We start from the raw sequence: 16888 nt of genomic DNA on the forward strand, positions 1-16888 counted from the left end.
GGGAAGCATGAAGGCTATCTTACCTTAATGCACCCATAGAGAGCAACAATGCTGGACAATGTACAAGTCTAAGTCTATAGCTGAACAGAGAGGCCAGCTCTAGTTCGTGGGTCAGAATGAACCATATATTGGTACTATTTATGTATGTATGTTAGGGGTAGAAATCTTTAGTCACTTCATGATTTGGCTACAATGCAGGAGGATGTAATGCAACTATCCATCAATTATTAAACTGTTGATGTAACTTGCCCAACCTGCACACAAACAGTCCAACCAAAAGTGTACAGCCAAATCCCCAGGAAAATGTTTTCATTAATAACTCAGGAAACAAAAAACAATAAAGGGGACTATCGGAAAATATTATGCAAACTGACTGAGCTTCATATAATGTTGTAATGTTATTCCCTCATCAAAAGCAGACTTGGAGTGTTGCTTTGATTCTTTCGTGCATATTTGCAGAATCATTAAATCTTTGGGATGTCTAAACACCTGCTCATACAAAGCGCTACCTATTTACCCAAAGCTTGGCCTTAGTTCCCAGCCGAGTTTCCATGTCACAGAGCACCATGTCACCTTCCTCTCTGTTCCACTAGACTAGCAATTAGCAAACATCTGGTGGAACTGCATTTCTGTTGATCATAGGAACTACATGGTTCTTATGAACATTCTGAAGAACTCTTAGGAACTAAGCTGTTCCTAAGAACGCTTGTTAATGCCACCAACGGATGGCTTGGAGAAGCATTGTGTGATGACGTGCTGAAGGAGGCGTGTCAGAAAGGATAGGGGGTTCTTAAAGAGACAGGGGCCAATTTCAAGGTGTTAGATATAGCAGTGATCGAAAGTCAAATTTCTTTTCAGTTATGTTTGATATATACAGCAAAGCCCAGAATATAAATGATTCTCTATGATGGAAAGTACTTCACAGTAAGAGTTGTCATGAGCCTTGTAACAAGCATTAATTTCTCTGACTTTGGGGAGCTCTGACATGGCTATCTGGATGGTCTTTCTTTACTGCAGGTAAGATCAGCTGCTGTGGCTCTTCCGCTTAGTGGAACTATGTGAAATGGTTCCTCATGTTTGACATATTTTAACATATTTTAGATTACCAAGAGACTGCAGGATGCAGTTGAAGCTTAGGTGATCATTTTGTGCTTTGTTCTATTTTAACCTTCCTCAAAATTGCCGTGCCATACATTAACAGAAAGATTATAAAGTCTTGATGTTTGTTAATTGAGTTAGAATCGTCAACATTTGAATAGATTTTATTTCCCACCCATAATGTGTGCATGGAACCATTGTTTGATAATCAATTCTTCAGATTAACTTAAATCAATAACACCTCACTTGAATTTTCGCTGCAAAGATTTGTCTACACACACACACACACACACACACACACACACAGAATGCTTCAACTTCTTGTCTTTCCGTTTGATGTCTATTTAGGGGACAGTGCTTTAATGTGTCTCAGTAAAATGATATTCTTCAGCTTTAAGACAAGGGTGAAACCTTACTCTCTTCCCTCCTTGAAACCTGACTAACAAGATAAGAGAAGAAAAGAATAGATTCGAAAAGAAAGTGAGCTAGGGGCTGCCAGCCCATAAAAAGACTGCCTACCTGAGCTAGAGGGGAAAAAAAACACATCAAATGTAAATGCCACGTTTTAATAGAGGTAGATTTTCAAATGGCAGGCAGATAATACTACAGGTAACGGCAAAATAAAAACACTTTCTGCTTCAGTAAGCTAGCAGACGCCATGACAAGACGAACCACTCTAACCAGCCAGACCAGGTATGTTGGACTGCAAGAGTGAAACATTGTTTGGGGAGTTGTAAAAGTAGCACAAACAGGAAGTTAACGGAGATCTAGCAGGATAGAGCAGTCTGCTTATTCAATGCTCAGGACAGGGCAAGAGAATCAAATGTACAGTTTAAACACAGGAACATGCAACATGCTCAACAACTAATATGAACATATCAATCAGCACAAACCTGAGCAGCACACTTAGACTATTTTATGTGAAACAATTTACATCTGTTCATTTGGGAGTCTGGAAAATAAGACAACCTGCCAGAGCTTAATGATCACAGCACGCTATCAATACTGTCAAATATTTAGGTAAACTGTTAATGATTTGTACCAAATCAAAGTGGAAAGAAGCACAGGTCAAACCTTCTGAACTCAGGTTAATTATAACATTACACTGATGACAGAGTGAAGAACACCACTCAAATTCTTAAGAGGTTACTGATGGGAAGGTCTTTGTCCTGGCATTCACAGGAATGTTACTTTTGATAACTACCTTGTTGTAGATACCTAAACAATTTTGTTTTCCAGTCCAGCCCTTAAAATACATTACCACCACTTTATCCCTCTCCTAACAGGACAGCAGGGGGTCTGGCTAATAACAGCTTAAGAATGGCTTAAAAGAAAACAACATGGCTGTTTTCAAACATGCACCAAAGTCTTGAAATGCTGCAGCGTTGCGGTCCGTCAGCTGCATTTGCTGAAGGCTTCAACTTATTTTTATATCATCTAAAATAATTAATCAAATCTTGGGAGAATAACAGTCAGATAATGTTTAGTGAATGAGAAAAAGAGTGTGTATGTTTTGCCTATAGTGGACAAGCTTCAATAATAACTATAATGAACTTCATATCAAGTGAAAGAAAAGCATATATAAATGCTAACGTGGTGATATCTGTCCTCTCACTGTATTCTAAGGTTGCAGGTGACCCTAAATTGACCTTATAATGTTTACAGCTGTGATTCTTGTTCTTGTGTCGCTAACTTGACCCCTTGTGGACTAAGACTTATGTTGGGTCAACACAACAGACTGGATGTCAACTAGTATTTTTACCATTGCTTCAAAGTCCCACCAACAAATTATGTAAGAGAGCCTTTTTGCATGACATGCTTAATCTAGAAATTAAGCAAAGCTGATTGCACTTTCCACAGAAATTTGAAGAAAAATAACTTAATCTGACAACTTCAGAGCACCAAAGATACAACTTTTCACTATTTTCTGTTCAGCATAGAAGTAAATGTTTGAGTAAGTGTTTGATGTAATAAAAATCTTATTATCTCTATAAGGGAACATTGATAACCCAAAAGAGGACGAGATGAAGCAAGAATAATTAGCTGCTTCGTTGTTTTTTTCAGGGCTTTCTTGGTATGAAACCATTACTTTCATGTATAAACAGTTTTTTTTTAGTTTTTTTTTTAATAAACCTTCATAGTTACCTCCCTCCCTGTAGTCTGAACTCTGGTGTGCTGCTGCTGTACTTTAACAGGAAAGAAGAAGAGGAAACGAGATGATCTCAAGAGGGAGGAATTCTGCTGTTTAGCAATCCTCAGGACGTGGTCATGGATTGGTTAGAGATCCTAAACACTGATGAACGGCAATAAAAGCTCAGGGTGTGCTGACAACATCGTGAATTTTTCAAACCATTTTCTCACATTTTTTTTCCCTCTCACTTCACTACTATCTTATAAATTAAATTTGCAAATAAATAAATAAATAATAATAATTTAAAAAAAAATCACATTTTGATTAGAAGTTGAAAGGACACCAATGCATACTACAATATCAAGATTTCCCAATCTAAAACAAATAAAAGTAACACACTTTTTTTAAATCACGCAGCCTGATCCATTCTGAAAGCTTTTTATCTGGAGACGTGATTGCTGTGTTTATAAATATGCATTTTTGTTCACGTGATAAGTAAAATTAAAGTCAAAATTTATTCTTTCCTGCTCTGAAATCGTCTTTATATAGTTCAGAGGAAGCCAGTGGAAAGACGATGATTATATGCACACTTCTACTGCTGATTGGCAAAAATCAGCTTAAACTGAAAACACAAAAAGCAAAAACAAATTAAACCACAATAAAGAAGAAGTGTGAAATATAATAAGGAACAAAAGCAAAAGGCCAACATCAGTGGTCAGACAACCACAGCATGATTCTCTAAGCCAGCTGTGCACAAAAATTTGCTACATTCTGTTATTTCAGTCGTCTTAGTGATTTGCTTCGGCTTTTGTTACGCATCACAATTATCTCATAAAATTTTTTTCCTTTTGTCTGCATTATTTGTAGGACAGTAAAATGCTGCTGTCATTATGACTCTATGACAAAACTATTTTATTGCAAACGGGTAGATGTCATCCAGTGACAACTTTTTCATTACAACCTGGTTTAGATGGAAACACTAAAATATATTTTTTCTATAGTTGGATGGGGAACTCATTATCTGAAGTCTGTTTTTGCTATGCACCCTAAGCAGAAAGACCTCAACACTGTTTATTTATTGCAACTCATGTCATCACAGCTTTCACCAACATTATCACATTTGCACGTTTTCCTAATATCATCTTGCTCTACTCCATTGTCTACCTCTGGTAAAACACCAATCAGTTTCATGCAACTTCTATGTCCTGAAGTTTCAACACGTGTTGCTTTTTAACTTCTGAATTGTGTCACGTTCTCATTCTGTATTTCTCCCTTAGTGGAAATTTGTCATGTTGAAACTGAGAATGCAGTTGCATCTTCTACTACAGAGTGAGATCATCATCAGTCAGGAAACCAAAATGTTCGGCTACTGTCAAATAGGCCCCTAATAGATCACCCTTGTGTGATCAACACAACCACTAGCCCCTGCTCTGCAGATCATTTTGTCATTCATGACTGACAAAATGACAGATCACACGGTTGTGTGAGCTTTCAGATCAAGATCAAGGTTGTGGGCTCAACGTGTTGAGGCCAATAACTCAACAGCTCGGACATGAGAGTGTGCAATAAGAGTTGCTTTGGGCATTTCCCCAACAATACCTAAAAGCCAACTAAGCAAATAAAGCCAAACGATTAAGTGAAATTTGGGTGCTATTAGTCAATCATTTGATAAACAACAGCACAACCTTTGCTAAACACCAGTTCTGGGTGTTTGCCTTTGGCTTTTCTTGTATCCACCAGTCTGCGACCAATAAGCTTAATTTATAACGATGCTTCGTCCATCTGCTGAGACTCAGGTTAGAGAACGCTCCTAATACTGCCTGAGTGCTGCACGTCTGAGGCTCAAATGCGACTTGAAATGCAAAAGCAAAACTGCTGAACTAGACTGAAGGATGAAAATGGTTAGCAGTTCAGATCTTTGTTTCAGCTCAGCCCTTAGCAAAGAGTCATTTCCACACATGTATCCACTGTGTCTTTTGTAGAGCTGCTGTTTGCCATCGTCCCTCAAGACTTATTCATGTTGCAGAAACTGTTCTAACCATGCTTCTTTCAAATAAATATTTAACAAATATTACTCTGCTCATACAACAACATACACAGGCATTGGGAAGTGTGGATGAAGGAAAAAAAAGTCAGAGATGTGAAACACTGACATAGTTGAATCAGAACATGAAAGACCAAGCCACAAGCCAAAAATGAATAAACATTTACCTTACATCCAAAATATATTCTCAAAAGCTCACTTTACGACATACTGACAACACGAATGGGAAAAAAAAAATAGTTGATATGCAACATTTACCCAAACAATATCCATAAGTCCAACAAATGACAATAGCAATATATGCAGGAATTAGTTCCCCAAAAATACAAAGCATCCCATTTGGGATTATTTTGACTTTAAATGGGATGAAAAGATAAACTACAAGATGTAACCAAAGCTGTTTTGGACTTGTGCACTTTCAGCAAACATGACAAACTTGCATGAGGGTTTCGCATTTACCATCTGGCTGATTACGCTATGCAATCACCAGGTATCGCAACTCCATCAGCAAGCTCTGAATAAGCTTTTCACCAGCAGAAATATAGGTAAAACCAAAAAGAACAGCCCCGGACACAGCACACATTGGATGTATTTATCTCGGAAAGAAAAATGAATTCCAAATGGTGTCATAAATTGCTGGAAAATATAAATATCAGCCATAATCACAGCTTCTGAATTCACCACTAAAAATAACCATCTGAGCACACTGCTAAATCCAAATAACAATACTTATGGTTGTTCTTCTGGATAAAGCTTAGAAATGCTCTGACAAGAAAAAATAGCCTATTATCCTTTCTTCTGCTTATGCTATTTACATATACTTTTATTATGTTACTATCATGTATTACCTGTAGAGTTATAACTGTAATTTTACGAAGGAACATACAATAGTTGTTTTTTTTTAAAAAAGGTTTTGTTTCCTTTTATATTTGTACTTTCATACTAGAATCTGTGAAACGTATAGTGGAATGTCCGTAAGCATGATTAAACTGAGGAAAAAAACTGTCTCTGCTTGTTACCCCCCCACCATTGTGGTTATTATTTCTATAAATATATTTTCTGAATGATACTGCCCTTCCGTTTCAAGTTTTAATAAATCAAATCAAAACAATCAAAAATTCCTCTAAGCCACTACTAAAATGCTCAACCTATTGTTCATGGTCAAATTCATCCAATTGCCCAATTTTATGTTGGGTAATGAATAATAATTTAAAATTTTCTAGCCTAAATTGACGAGAAAGTGAATGAAGAAGAAATCTGGGAACCGTAGTTCAACTGACAATTTACTACATAGGGGTAGAGTTATGCTCTACACCACTGGTAAGTCAAATTTTAACTAAGTTGGGTTAAATAAACTGAATCACGGATCTGTGTTGGAGCCAATCCTGACCTAAAAATGTAAAATTGTTTTTCAAAGCCTAAAACTAAACAATAGAATCACTATTGCAACTATGTATTAAAGACATTATGACGAACACCACCACAAACTGTTTTGTTCTTGTGTTTAAATGTATAAAATGTTGAATAATAAATAGTTTTCCTGATGCTAGCAATTTCAAGTAGTTTTCCAAATTGCAAAAAAAGAAAAAAAAAAAAAGTGTTAGTTTGGGTGTGCCTTGATCCCGACTTTGAAGGCAAATACAGAGATGGAACTGGGGTGAGAAAATCTCAATAGCCCAATAACGTCAACTCGCTAGTAGGGATGCTACGATCAGGTTTTTTGCTGTCGATTCCGATACCGATCACCTATGAAGGCCGATCACTGCGGATCATTGATCACTGACAATGACATGCATTGGCTGACAATTTTTTGCTTTCGGTATAAATGCTACTATGTTCTTTGACAAAATTAAAAAATGATCTGGTAATAAATTCCCCTAATTTAGACATAAAAAATGCAAAATACTTGCAGGCACAATACAGCAGCTATTCACTCAAAAGGACAACTGAAAAACCTGCAATCAGTAAAGTAATATTTAACAGTAAGGTTCTCTGCACCCTAAATTATACGAGTCAAATAAATCTCACAACACTGCATATATCAAATAATGTCAAGAAAAAAAACAAAACATTCATTTGAAGTCAAATGCTGGTTGCATCAAAATAAACAATCCTGAGTTACTGAATCAAAACTTCTTGAGAGCTTTTCTAGCTGATTAGTGCTGGTTCTGATTGGTTGTGTCTGACTGAGCCGAGTAATTCTGCAGGACACGGAGGAGGCAGAGGAGATTGATATTTATCTGTCTTATGTTAGGACAGCGAATGTTTTAATACACTTGTAAAATCTTTTTTTGTTTTAAGTTATATGCTGCAGCTTTAAGCAGATGTTCGGTGTGAGAGTTCACTGCCGGGTGGAGCAGAAATGGCACCACGTCTGTGAAATATTACTACCAGTATTGTGTAGCGGCGGTCCAACAGCAAGAGCAGATCCCAGGATTACAGACTGCGAAGTGAGATTCAGGTTATTAGTTTGTGTGATTGGCAACAAGAGACCATGATCGCCAATCAACGATCATACACTTTTTCATGGAAATCGGCCGATGATGATCGGTGGCCGTTCGATCGGCACACCTCTACTCGTTAGCATACTAACACGTTAGTGGAGCTATTCTTCTTTGGATGAGTGTTCACACTTCCCCTCATTTTGGGGCTGGGTGGGGAGGTTGACCTCTTTCTGGGTAAAACTGGTTGGCAAATAGTATTAAACCAGATGATAAAGCAACAATAATTATATGCAACGTCTGTTGAAAGAGACAAAACAAAACAAAAAAAAACAACATTCTTCCCATATCAATATTAGAATTTTAAAAAGGCATGCATAAAATGACTGCACAAGTATAAGAGTAGCAATCAAAGGAGCAATAAGGACACACGTTCAATAAAACACACTCAATAAAATATTCTAGGGCTCCATAAGTCCTCTGAAGCACAAGGTACCCAAATGCAAACCCACATATGTACTAAAAATACATTTTCAGTCTTATCAAATACAACCCTAAGCCATAACAGACTTGTGTTGCAGTACTTTTTCTTTCCCTATCTGCAGCACAGAGCTCAGAGTGGTCACTCAGCATAAAGCAATGTAGCAACTCAGCCAGAGTTGAATACAAAAACTGTAATCTAAGCCTCTGTTTAGCCGTAGAATCAACAAACTAAATCCTGGGCCATTTAGACCCAAAGTCAAACAAGAATGAGTTGTAATGCGTTGTTCCCTAATCAAAAATAATCAGGAAACCAGACCTGGGCAGGTCTGTAAATGTCACCGTTTCAATACTAACTGGATTGCCGTCACAGTGGTTTTTTTTTTCTCCTTTCAGGAGGCAGATAAAACTCCTCAGCTCTCCCACACAGACAGCTACCTTAAAGCTACAAGAACTTTACCTCCACAAAGCCCAACCCCATTTGTGAAAGCACAACAACTTCCCATCAACCTGGGAGAAAATGATGCAATGCAAGTCCCTGCCTCTCTCATTTGCACTTGAAAGTCAACATGAAAATGCAGATCAGATGCTCCGGCAGTGCAACTTTCACCTACCTGAGTCAGAATCTTTCTGGTCTCCATTTGCTCCGGCAGTGAAGGGTAGCTTCCTTTTAGGGGCCTTTTCTTTCATCTCTTTGACCCCATCACTGCGATCCAATTTGGGAGTTTTATTTGTCAACACTTTATCCTGCAAAAGAGACAAAATAAATTACTAAGACTACTTTAAACAGCACAGAGAACATATGCAGAGATGAAGCAAAGGGAAGGCGAGTTCAACTCCTGCATATCTGTTAAGAGTAAAACTTAAAATAGACCACAGCAATCTGTGGTTCCTGCAGTCTACTTAATTTTCAGTGCCTTTTTCTGCCCTGACTTTTCCAACCTCTGTGGGGTTTTCAAACCATTTTTCCATGAAGTTCTTTCCTAGATTACCTCCCCACAGTCAAAAAAACAGAAAAGAAAAGAAAAAAAAAAACCATGGGGATAAGAGGCCAAGCTGACGCCTGCTCGGTTCTGTGGCCTAAGGCTGCTGGAAACAATCACAGCACCAAACTTATCAGCCATCAACAGATGTAGACACCTTCATGTGCTTCCAACCTGTGTTGCTGCGTTTTAATAGTTTGGATCAAATACAGGAGGATCAGAAAATTTGTGGTTAACCATCTTTTCCTGCATCATGGCACAATGCAAAGTACAACAGCAGATTAAAACTTGACAATTATGAAATGTTTTAAAGCTTGTATTTAAAACAATGGGTGTCACCAGGCCGCTTCCTGGTGAAGTGAAAGAGGATGTACTAAACAAGCACAAATAAACCAAATTAAATCCCACTTTTCAGCTACTCATTTTCCTGCAAACTCAAACATTGTCATATTTTCTCTTAGCAATAACTTGCAGCTATGTATTAAATAACTCCTAATCCTGCAAGGAGACACGTCAGGCCGGCTGCACCACTGTTTGCATCAAAATCATGTGCAAAAACAAAGGTAGGGCAAAGTTGGGGTCTGATCTGCTGCTGATGACACAAAACTAGCCACAATGTTGAATCAGTTTCTCTGAATAAAGAGGAAGAGAACACATGCGGCACAAGACTCACTGTTGTCACTGAGCCGACTCCATCTAGATATGTGAAGGCTCATTCGTAAGCCTGCTGAACAGCTTCTGCTTTGTCTGGTTTTAGAGTCACCAAAGAGAAACAATGGCAACTTATTGGGAATGGTTTTTTCCCCCTTCTAAGGCAGAAAGGTGTTAAGGCTGCCTTCTGTTGTATACGTCAATTATTGCAACAAGAGACCATGGAATGTTAATGAGTGGTATTTCACTTGCTATTTAAAATATGTTAAGAAAACAGGATTGCTTTATAAGGAATATTTATCTTTCTTAAAATACTTTTTAAACCTCATAACTGTTGCCGACAGGTCACAAAACTATTATGCAAGGTAGTATTTTGGTTTTCCATAACATTCAGCTGAGCATTCATTTGATTTAGTTTTTTTTTCCTAGTAACTTGGTCAAAACAATTCTATTTTTTTAAATTTTATTTTCCAAATGCTATGATCAGTGCAATATTACTCTTTGAAACATCACAACCATAAAAGACTGTTTGGATAAATTTTTTGATTATTTTTTTGAATATCATATTTCAGGTGACATCCATTGACATATGGCATGTAAGTGTATTTTGCCCAGTTGGCCCAGTGAAATTGCATTTCAAACACTATGTATATTTAGTGAGATGGTTAAGTGCAGTAAAAAAGTAGCGGGGAAATTGTAATGATGAAAGCTAGAGTCGAGACAATGTGGTTTAATTGTAATCTATATCGCCATCACAATATTTAGCAATAGCATTTTGTTGATATCGAACAGCTCAACATGAGAGCCATAGAATTACTGCACCTACTGAAATGTATCTTTTGATTAATTTCTAATACAAATATTGCGGCTCCTAAGCCGCAATACCGTACTCAACTATTTGAGAGGGTGTAGGCTCTCCAGCTTTTGTTTTAAAAGGAAATGCACAAATGTGCAGAAGCAATTAGCACTTTGCAGGCACTGTCCTAGGAAGTTTAAATAACCTTTCATCAGAGACACTTTAAATGCACCCTTCGCTGCCAAGTTTGTGGAAAACAGAACCTGTAAGAGCAACTTAAAAACAAATATAATATTAGACAATGTAACGGATCTGCTAGTCTTCTGGAAAATATCTAATCATTATGTGTATGAAAGGTTGAATTCAATTAGAAGGTGTGTCCAAACTTTTGGTCTATATATATATATACAATATTTTATCAAATAAATGTGCTTAATTAATCCCATATTATTAGACACATTCAAGGAAATCAACTACAGGAGATAAACTTTAGCACATTGACTAGAAGAAGTCCAAATAAAACTTTGCTGTTTTGGAGACATGAGAGAAATAGTTGCAAAGCTTACAAATATCTGTAGATATCTTTCAACATGGTAAAGATCTTTTTGTCCAAGAGGTTTAGGATCATGACGAAGACACACGCACGCACTCAACTCAGATTAATTACCTGTCCTAGCTTCTCTTCTCATTCACCTTTAACCAAAGGCTGGATTTTCTATTATGTGCCAACTCTTCTAGCCCCTCCCACTGTCCTGCCCTGCCCCAGTCATAAGACCATGACGTCATGGTACAGTAGAGACAAACACTGTCTGCTACAGTGAACTAATCTCTCAGTCTACACTCGGCTATACAAAGGCTTCTGCACCAGCACACATAAAATAAGCAAAAGCATGACAGAGATAACTGAGCAAAAGCTACATGCGAGCTGAGAGGACAGCAACAGAATGTGTAAACATTTGTCTAAAGCAGACAGAGGGGGGGAAGAGAAGCACTAAGTGCAAATATATTTTTGTTAAATTAAATGTTAAAGCTTTGACAAGAGGTCTTTCTTTTGATCTTTTTTGTCAGATTATAGCCTATTTGGTGGTCTCTTAGCAGTGACTGCTCTTTTAATCTCACAATTTTTTCCCACCTCCTTCCCCTCCTTCCCTCTCTCTCTTTCCCTCCCTCCCTTCGTGGCAGTCTGATGCAATCCTTTGCAGAGGGCTGTAAATCTATGCCTGCATAAGCAATGCCTCTCTTTGCCAGTCAGTGTCGGCAGGTTAACCGTTGATGGAAACCATGACCATCATCGCGCTGTGCAAAACATTTTGTCGATCTGCACGGTATAGGTCTACCCACGTTCAATTAAAGGGGACACCGTCCCCATTCTAGTTCACATTAAACAGTGAAGGTGTCCGATATGGTAGAGCTCAAAGTATATCTGTGAAATCTGCCTGGAATATATTGTTTTCTATGAGTTACTCATGTTAAAAAATTCAAGCATGAGAAAGACATTACATAACTGTGTTAATGAGGATGTGGTAACGCTGAGAAATGAGTAGCAGACAAACATAAAAGATGCTATGCGTTACATATGATTTTGAAAGCATTTATTAAATCATTAACTTGTATGATGATGAAGAAAAAACACAGATCTAACTGATGAGATCATCTTTTGTTAAAACATAAATCTTTTACATAGCTTTCTAATAATTACCTGCAAATTAAATGTTTTAAAACATTAACTTTGTATGGTTAAATGTAACACCGACTGAAATAACCTGGCTGGGTAATTCCCAGAGTAGAGAATAAAAATTAAAGACATTAATATTTAGAACAATCTTTTACAGTGACCAATTCTACAAGATTGCAGCATTTTATTCTCATGTGGTAAGCTTCTGCTTTCTTGGACAACAAGCTATAGTTATTTTGGGATTAGGCTGTCTCGGTGCTTTCAGTCTGTTTATGTAATATCCCAGGCAGACTTTTTAGGAGAAGTATACCGTCTCAAAAACATTCTGACTGGCACATCCAACACCAAATTGCACTCATCAACGCATAAGAGTTGAAAAGCAGCTGTAGCCAGAGAAACATCCCAATTCCATAGTTAGAAAACAAGTCTTATAAAATACTAATTTTCATTCCCACAAACTGGGACGTAATGAAAACACAGCAAGTTAATTTAAATTTGGTCAGTGAGAGTCAACAGCCATCCCTTCCCTTTGCTGGTTAGACGCCGAACCCTGCATGCGTTTGGTGACCCGACACCGTCTCAAGTGGAATAAATCTGGTGAAGTGGCCGTCTATATGGCACTTAATAGATGAAAAATGTGCACGGGACGACAAAACAGGGAAAGAACGCAGACAGTGTGGTGAAACTGTAATGGAACTATAATCATGTAATCACTGGATGTAATTCAGGGTAATTCCCAGGTTATTTTCTGATATTTGCCAAAGGTTTCTGTGTAGTCAAGTGTTATTCAAGACGGGGTTTATAAGAACAAATAGTTTATTTAAGACTTTTGCTGACCAATAAAATATTCTCGCTTACATCTGGGGACAGCTCCAAATCATAACACTTTGAAGGGTTTTCCATACCTTTTTCCCACCCTGCTTTTCCACCATGTCGGTGTTGAGTGGGAAGTGGTCCAGCTGGGGGGTTTTAGAACCCCCACCTTTGGGCATCGTTCAGATCTCCCCACGCCAAGCTTCATTCACGCTGCCATTGCATCGTCATCGACAGTCTGTGAAAAAGAGTGAAACAGAAAGAAATTGTCAAAGGAGGTTAGCACCTGGGTGCGACATGACTATTAACTCGTTCACACAATGTAGTCATCAACACTGCGCTGGGAAAACCCACAGACGTTCTCCAGAGTTTCTGCACAATTCAGAAAGTGAAATTTGAGAGGTAGGACATGGTCTACACTTTCAAGTAAAAAAAAATGACAAAATAACTTGAGTTATTTATTGATAATTGTTTGGAGGCATTTAAAACTAAAGTCTGACTTTTTATAAGTCAATTCGTTAAACATAATATATCCTCAAGTTGTTTTTTGTTAGATCTGGCATTATTCTCCATTGCTTTTTTTGATAGTCTGTGAAAAAGAGTGAAACAGAAACTAGTCTACCCAGTTTTGCCCCCTCAATGTTTCTATTTTTTATTTTTTTTTTACCCGTAACGGCCACTGGCAACACATTTAGGTCAAATATTAAAACCCTTATTTCAAAGCCAAACCATCTTAAATGCAAAGTTAGCCGTGATGAAACAGACTGAACTGATAGTAGATAATATATCAAGAACATTTTGAATATAATGCCCTAAACAAAATACAAAAAAAAACAGCCTCATGAGAAGAACCTGAAGGCTTACTGAAAAATTTGAATATTTTAGTTTTACCACAGTTTATAAAACCTGAATTGCTCAGCAGGCGGTGCGTTTCTCAAAACAAAAACAAAAAGCAAAAAAAAAAAAATACCCCACTGGAATTTATATATAAAAAATAAAAAGAATCAGTGGTAAAGGCAATGAATAAATATAGAAAACTAAATGTAATCAAAGATTTATCATAGAAAATCTGGACACTAGAGACTTAAATTGGAGATATCTTTTTAAGAACCTACAGAATTAAATCTAACTCAGTTTGCCAAATTTTACGGTGGCACAAACACGTGAAAAACAAAAATAATTCAAGGATAAACAAACTGAATGTTCTAATGACAACTGGGCAGGCCATGCAACACGTAGTGTAACCCCATGTTTTGGGATCCAAAGCAAAATCAAGACAGCCAAGGAATGTCTTCAGAAACATGACAGGCATGTCTAAACAAAAACCCACATGTCTAAACAAAAATCCAAACAGGCACTTACAGCCACAGCAAGCCAATCTTTGTAATTGTGGGCTTTAGTATGTACCAATTTACAACATACCTACCATTTTCACTGAAAAAGTTGGGCCACCACATCAACACCACCAATAATTCTACCTGCTTAGGTTAATGTGAGCAGTTAATATTGCTTTGTTTTCAGCAGCATCTTTTGTGGGGAGTGGTAGTGCAACGCAAGAAAATGTGCATTTCTATCTACCTCCTTCCTGCAAGCACCTCTGCTTCTCAGGGCCATGAATTACTCATACAGTAGCTCTCTAAATACTCCTTTCAATAAAACATTTTCTTCTCTGCGTCAAAGTATGATCGTCTCTGTGACTGAGTGAGTGAACAGATGAGACCATGGCAGCATTATTTTTCCTCTACTGAGACACCAGCACTATCATCCCTGGCGCCACTTCCACATCCCGCCCTTCCCCCACCCCGTTCCCTCCACTCTGCTTTATCCTATTGAAGGAACGCTATTTATATCCTTCCAGTCAAATCAGTCACTTCAAGGAGTCAGCAAGCCAACCAGATCAGCTCGGCTAAAGTGGACGACAGATTTGCCCCATTTACTGTTGTATGAAAGAGAGTCGCAGAAACCCCGGGCCCCCTTCCTCTCTTCTGTGCCTCATTGTTACTCCCACTGTGTTACTGGTAGGCAATCAACTTCACGTCCTCTAAACTCCCACATCTCACCACAGCAAACAAAGTGGCAGGAAGGTCGTCTGCTCTGAGAAATAAACAAACCTTGCAGCAACACAGACACACACTTCAAACTAGGTCAGCTGGGCTTCTAGAACAATAATGTGCACTATTTTGAGACTACTATGAGTGATGGTTCTAGCAGCGGAGCATTTCGCTGATTTGCGAAACACAAGAAAATGATGCTTGCTAGTAGGCAGTCGCACAAAGACACACATAAAGACAAACCCTGTTCAAAACCCCTGGCATCATTTCCTTTGTAATTCTATCCCAGTCAAGACTTACAAAATATCTGCTGACACCGGGTGTCTTTGTGTGTACTGTATGCGCAGAAGCTGATTTCCTCCACATGTATAATTCTGTGCACAGTGAGGTGGACATTTGAGAGACCCCCGCCCAAAGAAAAAGGTAGTTTGTTTGTAATTTGTCAAGTTGGATTTATTTTTGGCTCTTCAACTTTAACAAGACAGACATAAAAAGGAACACAAGTTATAAATGTGCCTGCCACGTTTCATTGTCTCGCAGTGAGAAAAGAGTAGGACAAGAGTAGACACCAAAACACTTTGAACAGCTGTTTCCACCAACACTAAAACAGAAAAAAAAAACAATTTTTTTTTTAATTTGTGTCATGCCATTAGCTTTAATCCTAATGCTGGTAATGTGCACAATTTATGTAATGACATTAAACTTGATAAACCAACCGTTTCCATGAAGAAAAAAAAGGTTGAGTTTATAGAGGCAACAAAATAATTTAAAATTATGGATACAAATAAATTAGTGACCAGTGTACAATGGAAAATGAAACAGTTTAGACAAGACATTTCAACGGTAAAAAGCAACTTCACATAAGCCATGAATGAGACAACAAAAGTTCATGAATCTTTCATTTACTGCAACTACAGCTTCTGTCAACAGGAAGAGGCTTCATGCTTGGCGTCGGTCAGATTAGTGATGCTACCCAGCAGGACGAAGTAAAGCAAGATGAGCTAGAAAGGCAACCTCTTACAGAGAAGAGCAGGACCAGCCAGTTCTGCTTTCATTCTCATCCAAGACTAAACAGTTACTTTCATTTGTGCATCATATTCCTTTCTCCCTACACCTTCTCTATCCTCTGTGCCACTCCCTCTGCGGTCAGACGGAGGCCAACACTTCAGCATATTGCAGCATACTCTGTGTACTCTCACAGATGCACTGGCACACAGGCTTACTGACGCTGGCATTATACTTCACTGCATGGGTGTCAACACGGAGTTAGTTCAAAACCTAAAGCAGTTTACTGAAAGAACAAATTCAAAAGGAAAACTAGCCATCTGACAACCAGGAAATATTATTTTGTTTTCTCCAATGAACAAATGTAGGAGAAAAACAATCAGGCACATTCTCCTAAAATAATGTCATAGTGCACAACAGTGTATCCTATAGCTGACCACAACTACAGCTTTAAGACAAATTTAGCTATTTTTGTAGTCATTCATTGCAGCTTTGCACATCCCTGAGCCCTCTTGGATGAACTCTTTTGCTTGTGGAAGTCCTTTTCTGAAAATACTGTGGAGTTTGTTGCTATTTTCTCTCAGTAACACAAGCTGCCACTCGCTGCTAGACTTTATCAGGAGCTTTACTTTTGTGATTTCTAAAACTATTAGCTTCACCGTAAGGAGATATAGTCACATTGATCTTGCGAGAGACAAAATGCACACAGTCCATAAACAA

At 38.0% G+C, this 16888-nt stretch overlaps 1 protein-coding gene across 3 annotated transcripts in view; it reads right to left on the reverse strand.

Annotated features, from left to right (window-relative positions):
• Window positions 1–16888, reverse strand: part of ankrd11 (ankyrin repeat domain 11) — a 113165-nt gene that overhangs the window by 20165 nt on the left and 76112 nt on the right. For all 3 annotated transcript variants that reach the window (XM_044101060.1, XM_044101043.1, XM_044101052.1), the window contains 2 exons: window positions 13205–13350; window positions 8809–8941 (listed from right to left, as the gene is read on the reverse strand). In XM_044101060.1, the coding sequence (XP_043956995.1) occupies window positions 8809–8941; window positions 13205–13291 (220 nt within the window). In that variant the 5' untranslated portion in view covers window positions 13292–13350. The remainder of the gene's footprint in view (window positions 1–8808; window positions 8942–13204; window positions 13351–16888) is intronic.

The sequence above is a fragment of the Gambusia affinis genome, linkage group LG02, assembly GCF_019740435.1.
Source record: "Gambusia affinis linkage group LG02, SWU_Gaff_1.0, whole genome shotgun sequence".
Classification (NCBI taxonomy): Eukaryota; Metazoa; Chordata; class Actinopteri; order Cyprinodontiformes; family Poeciliidae; genus Gambusia; species Gambusia affinis.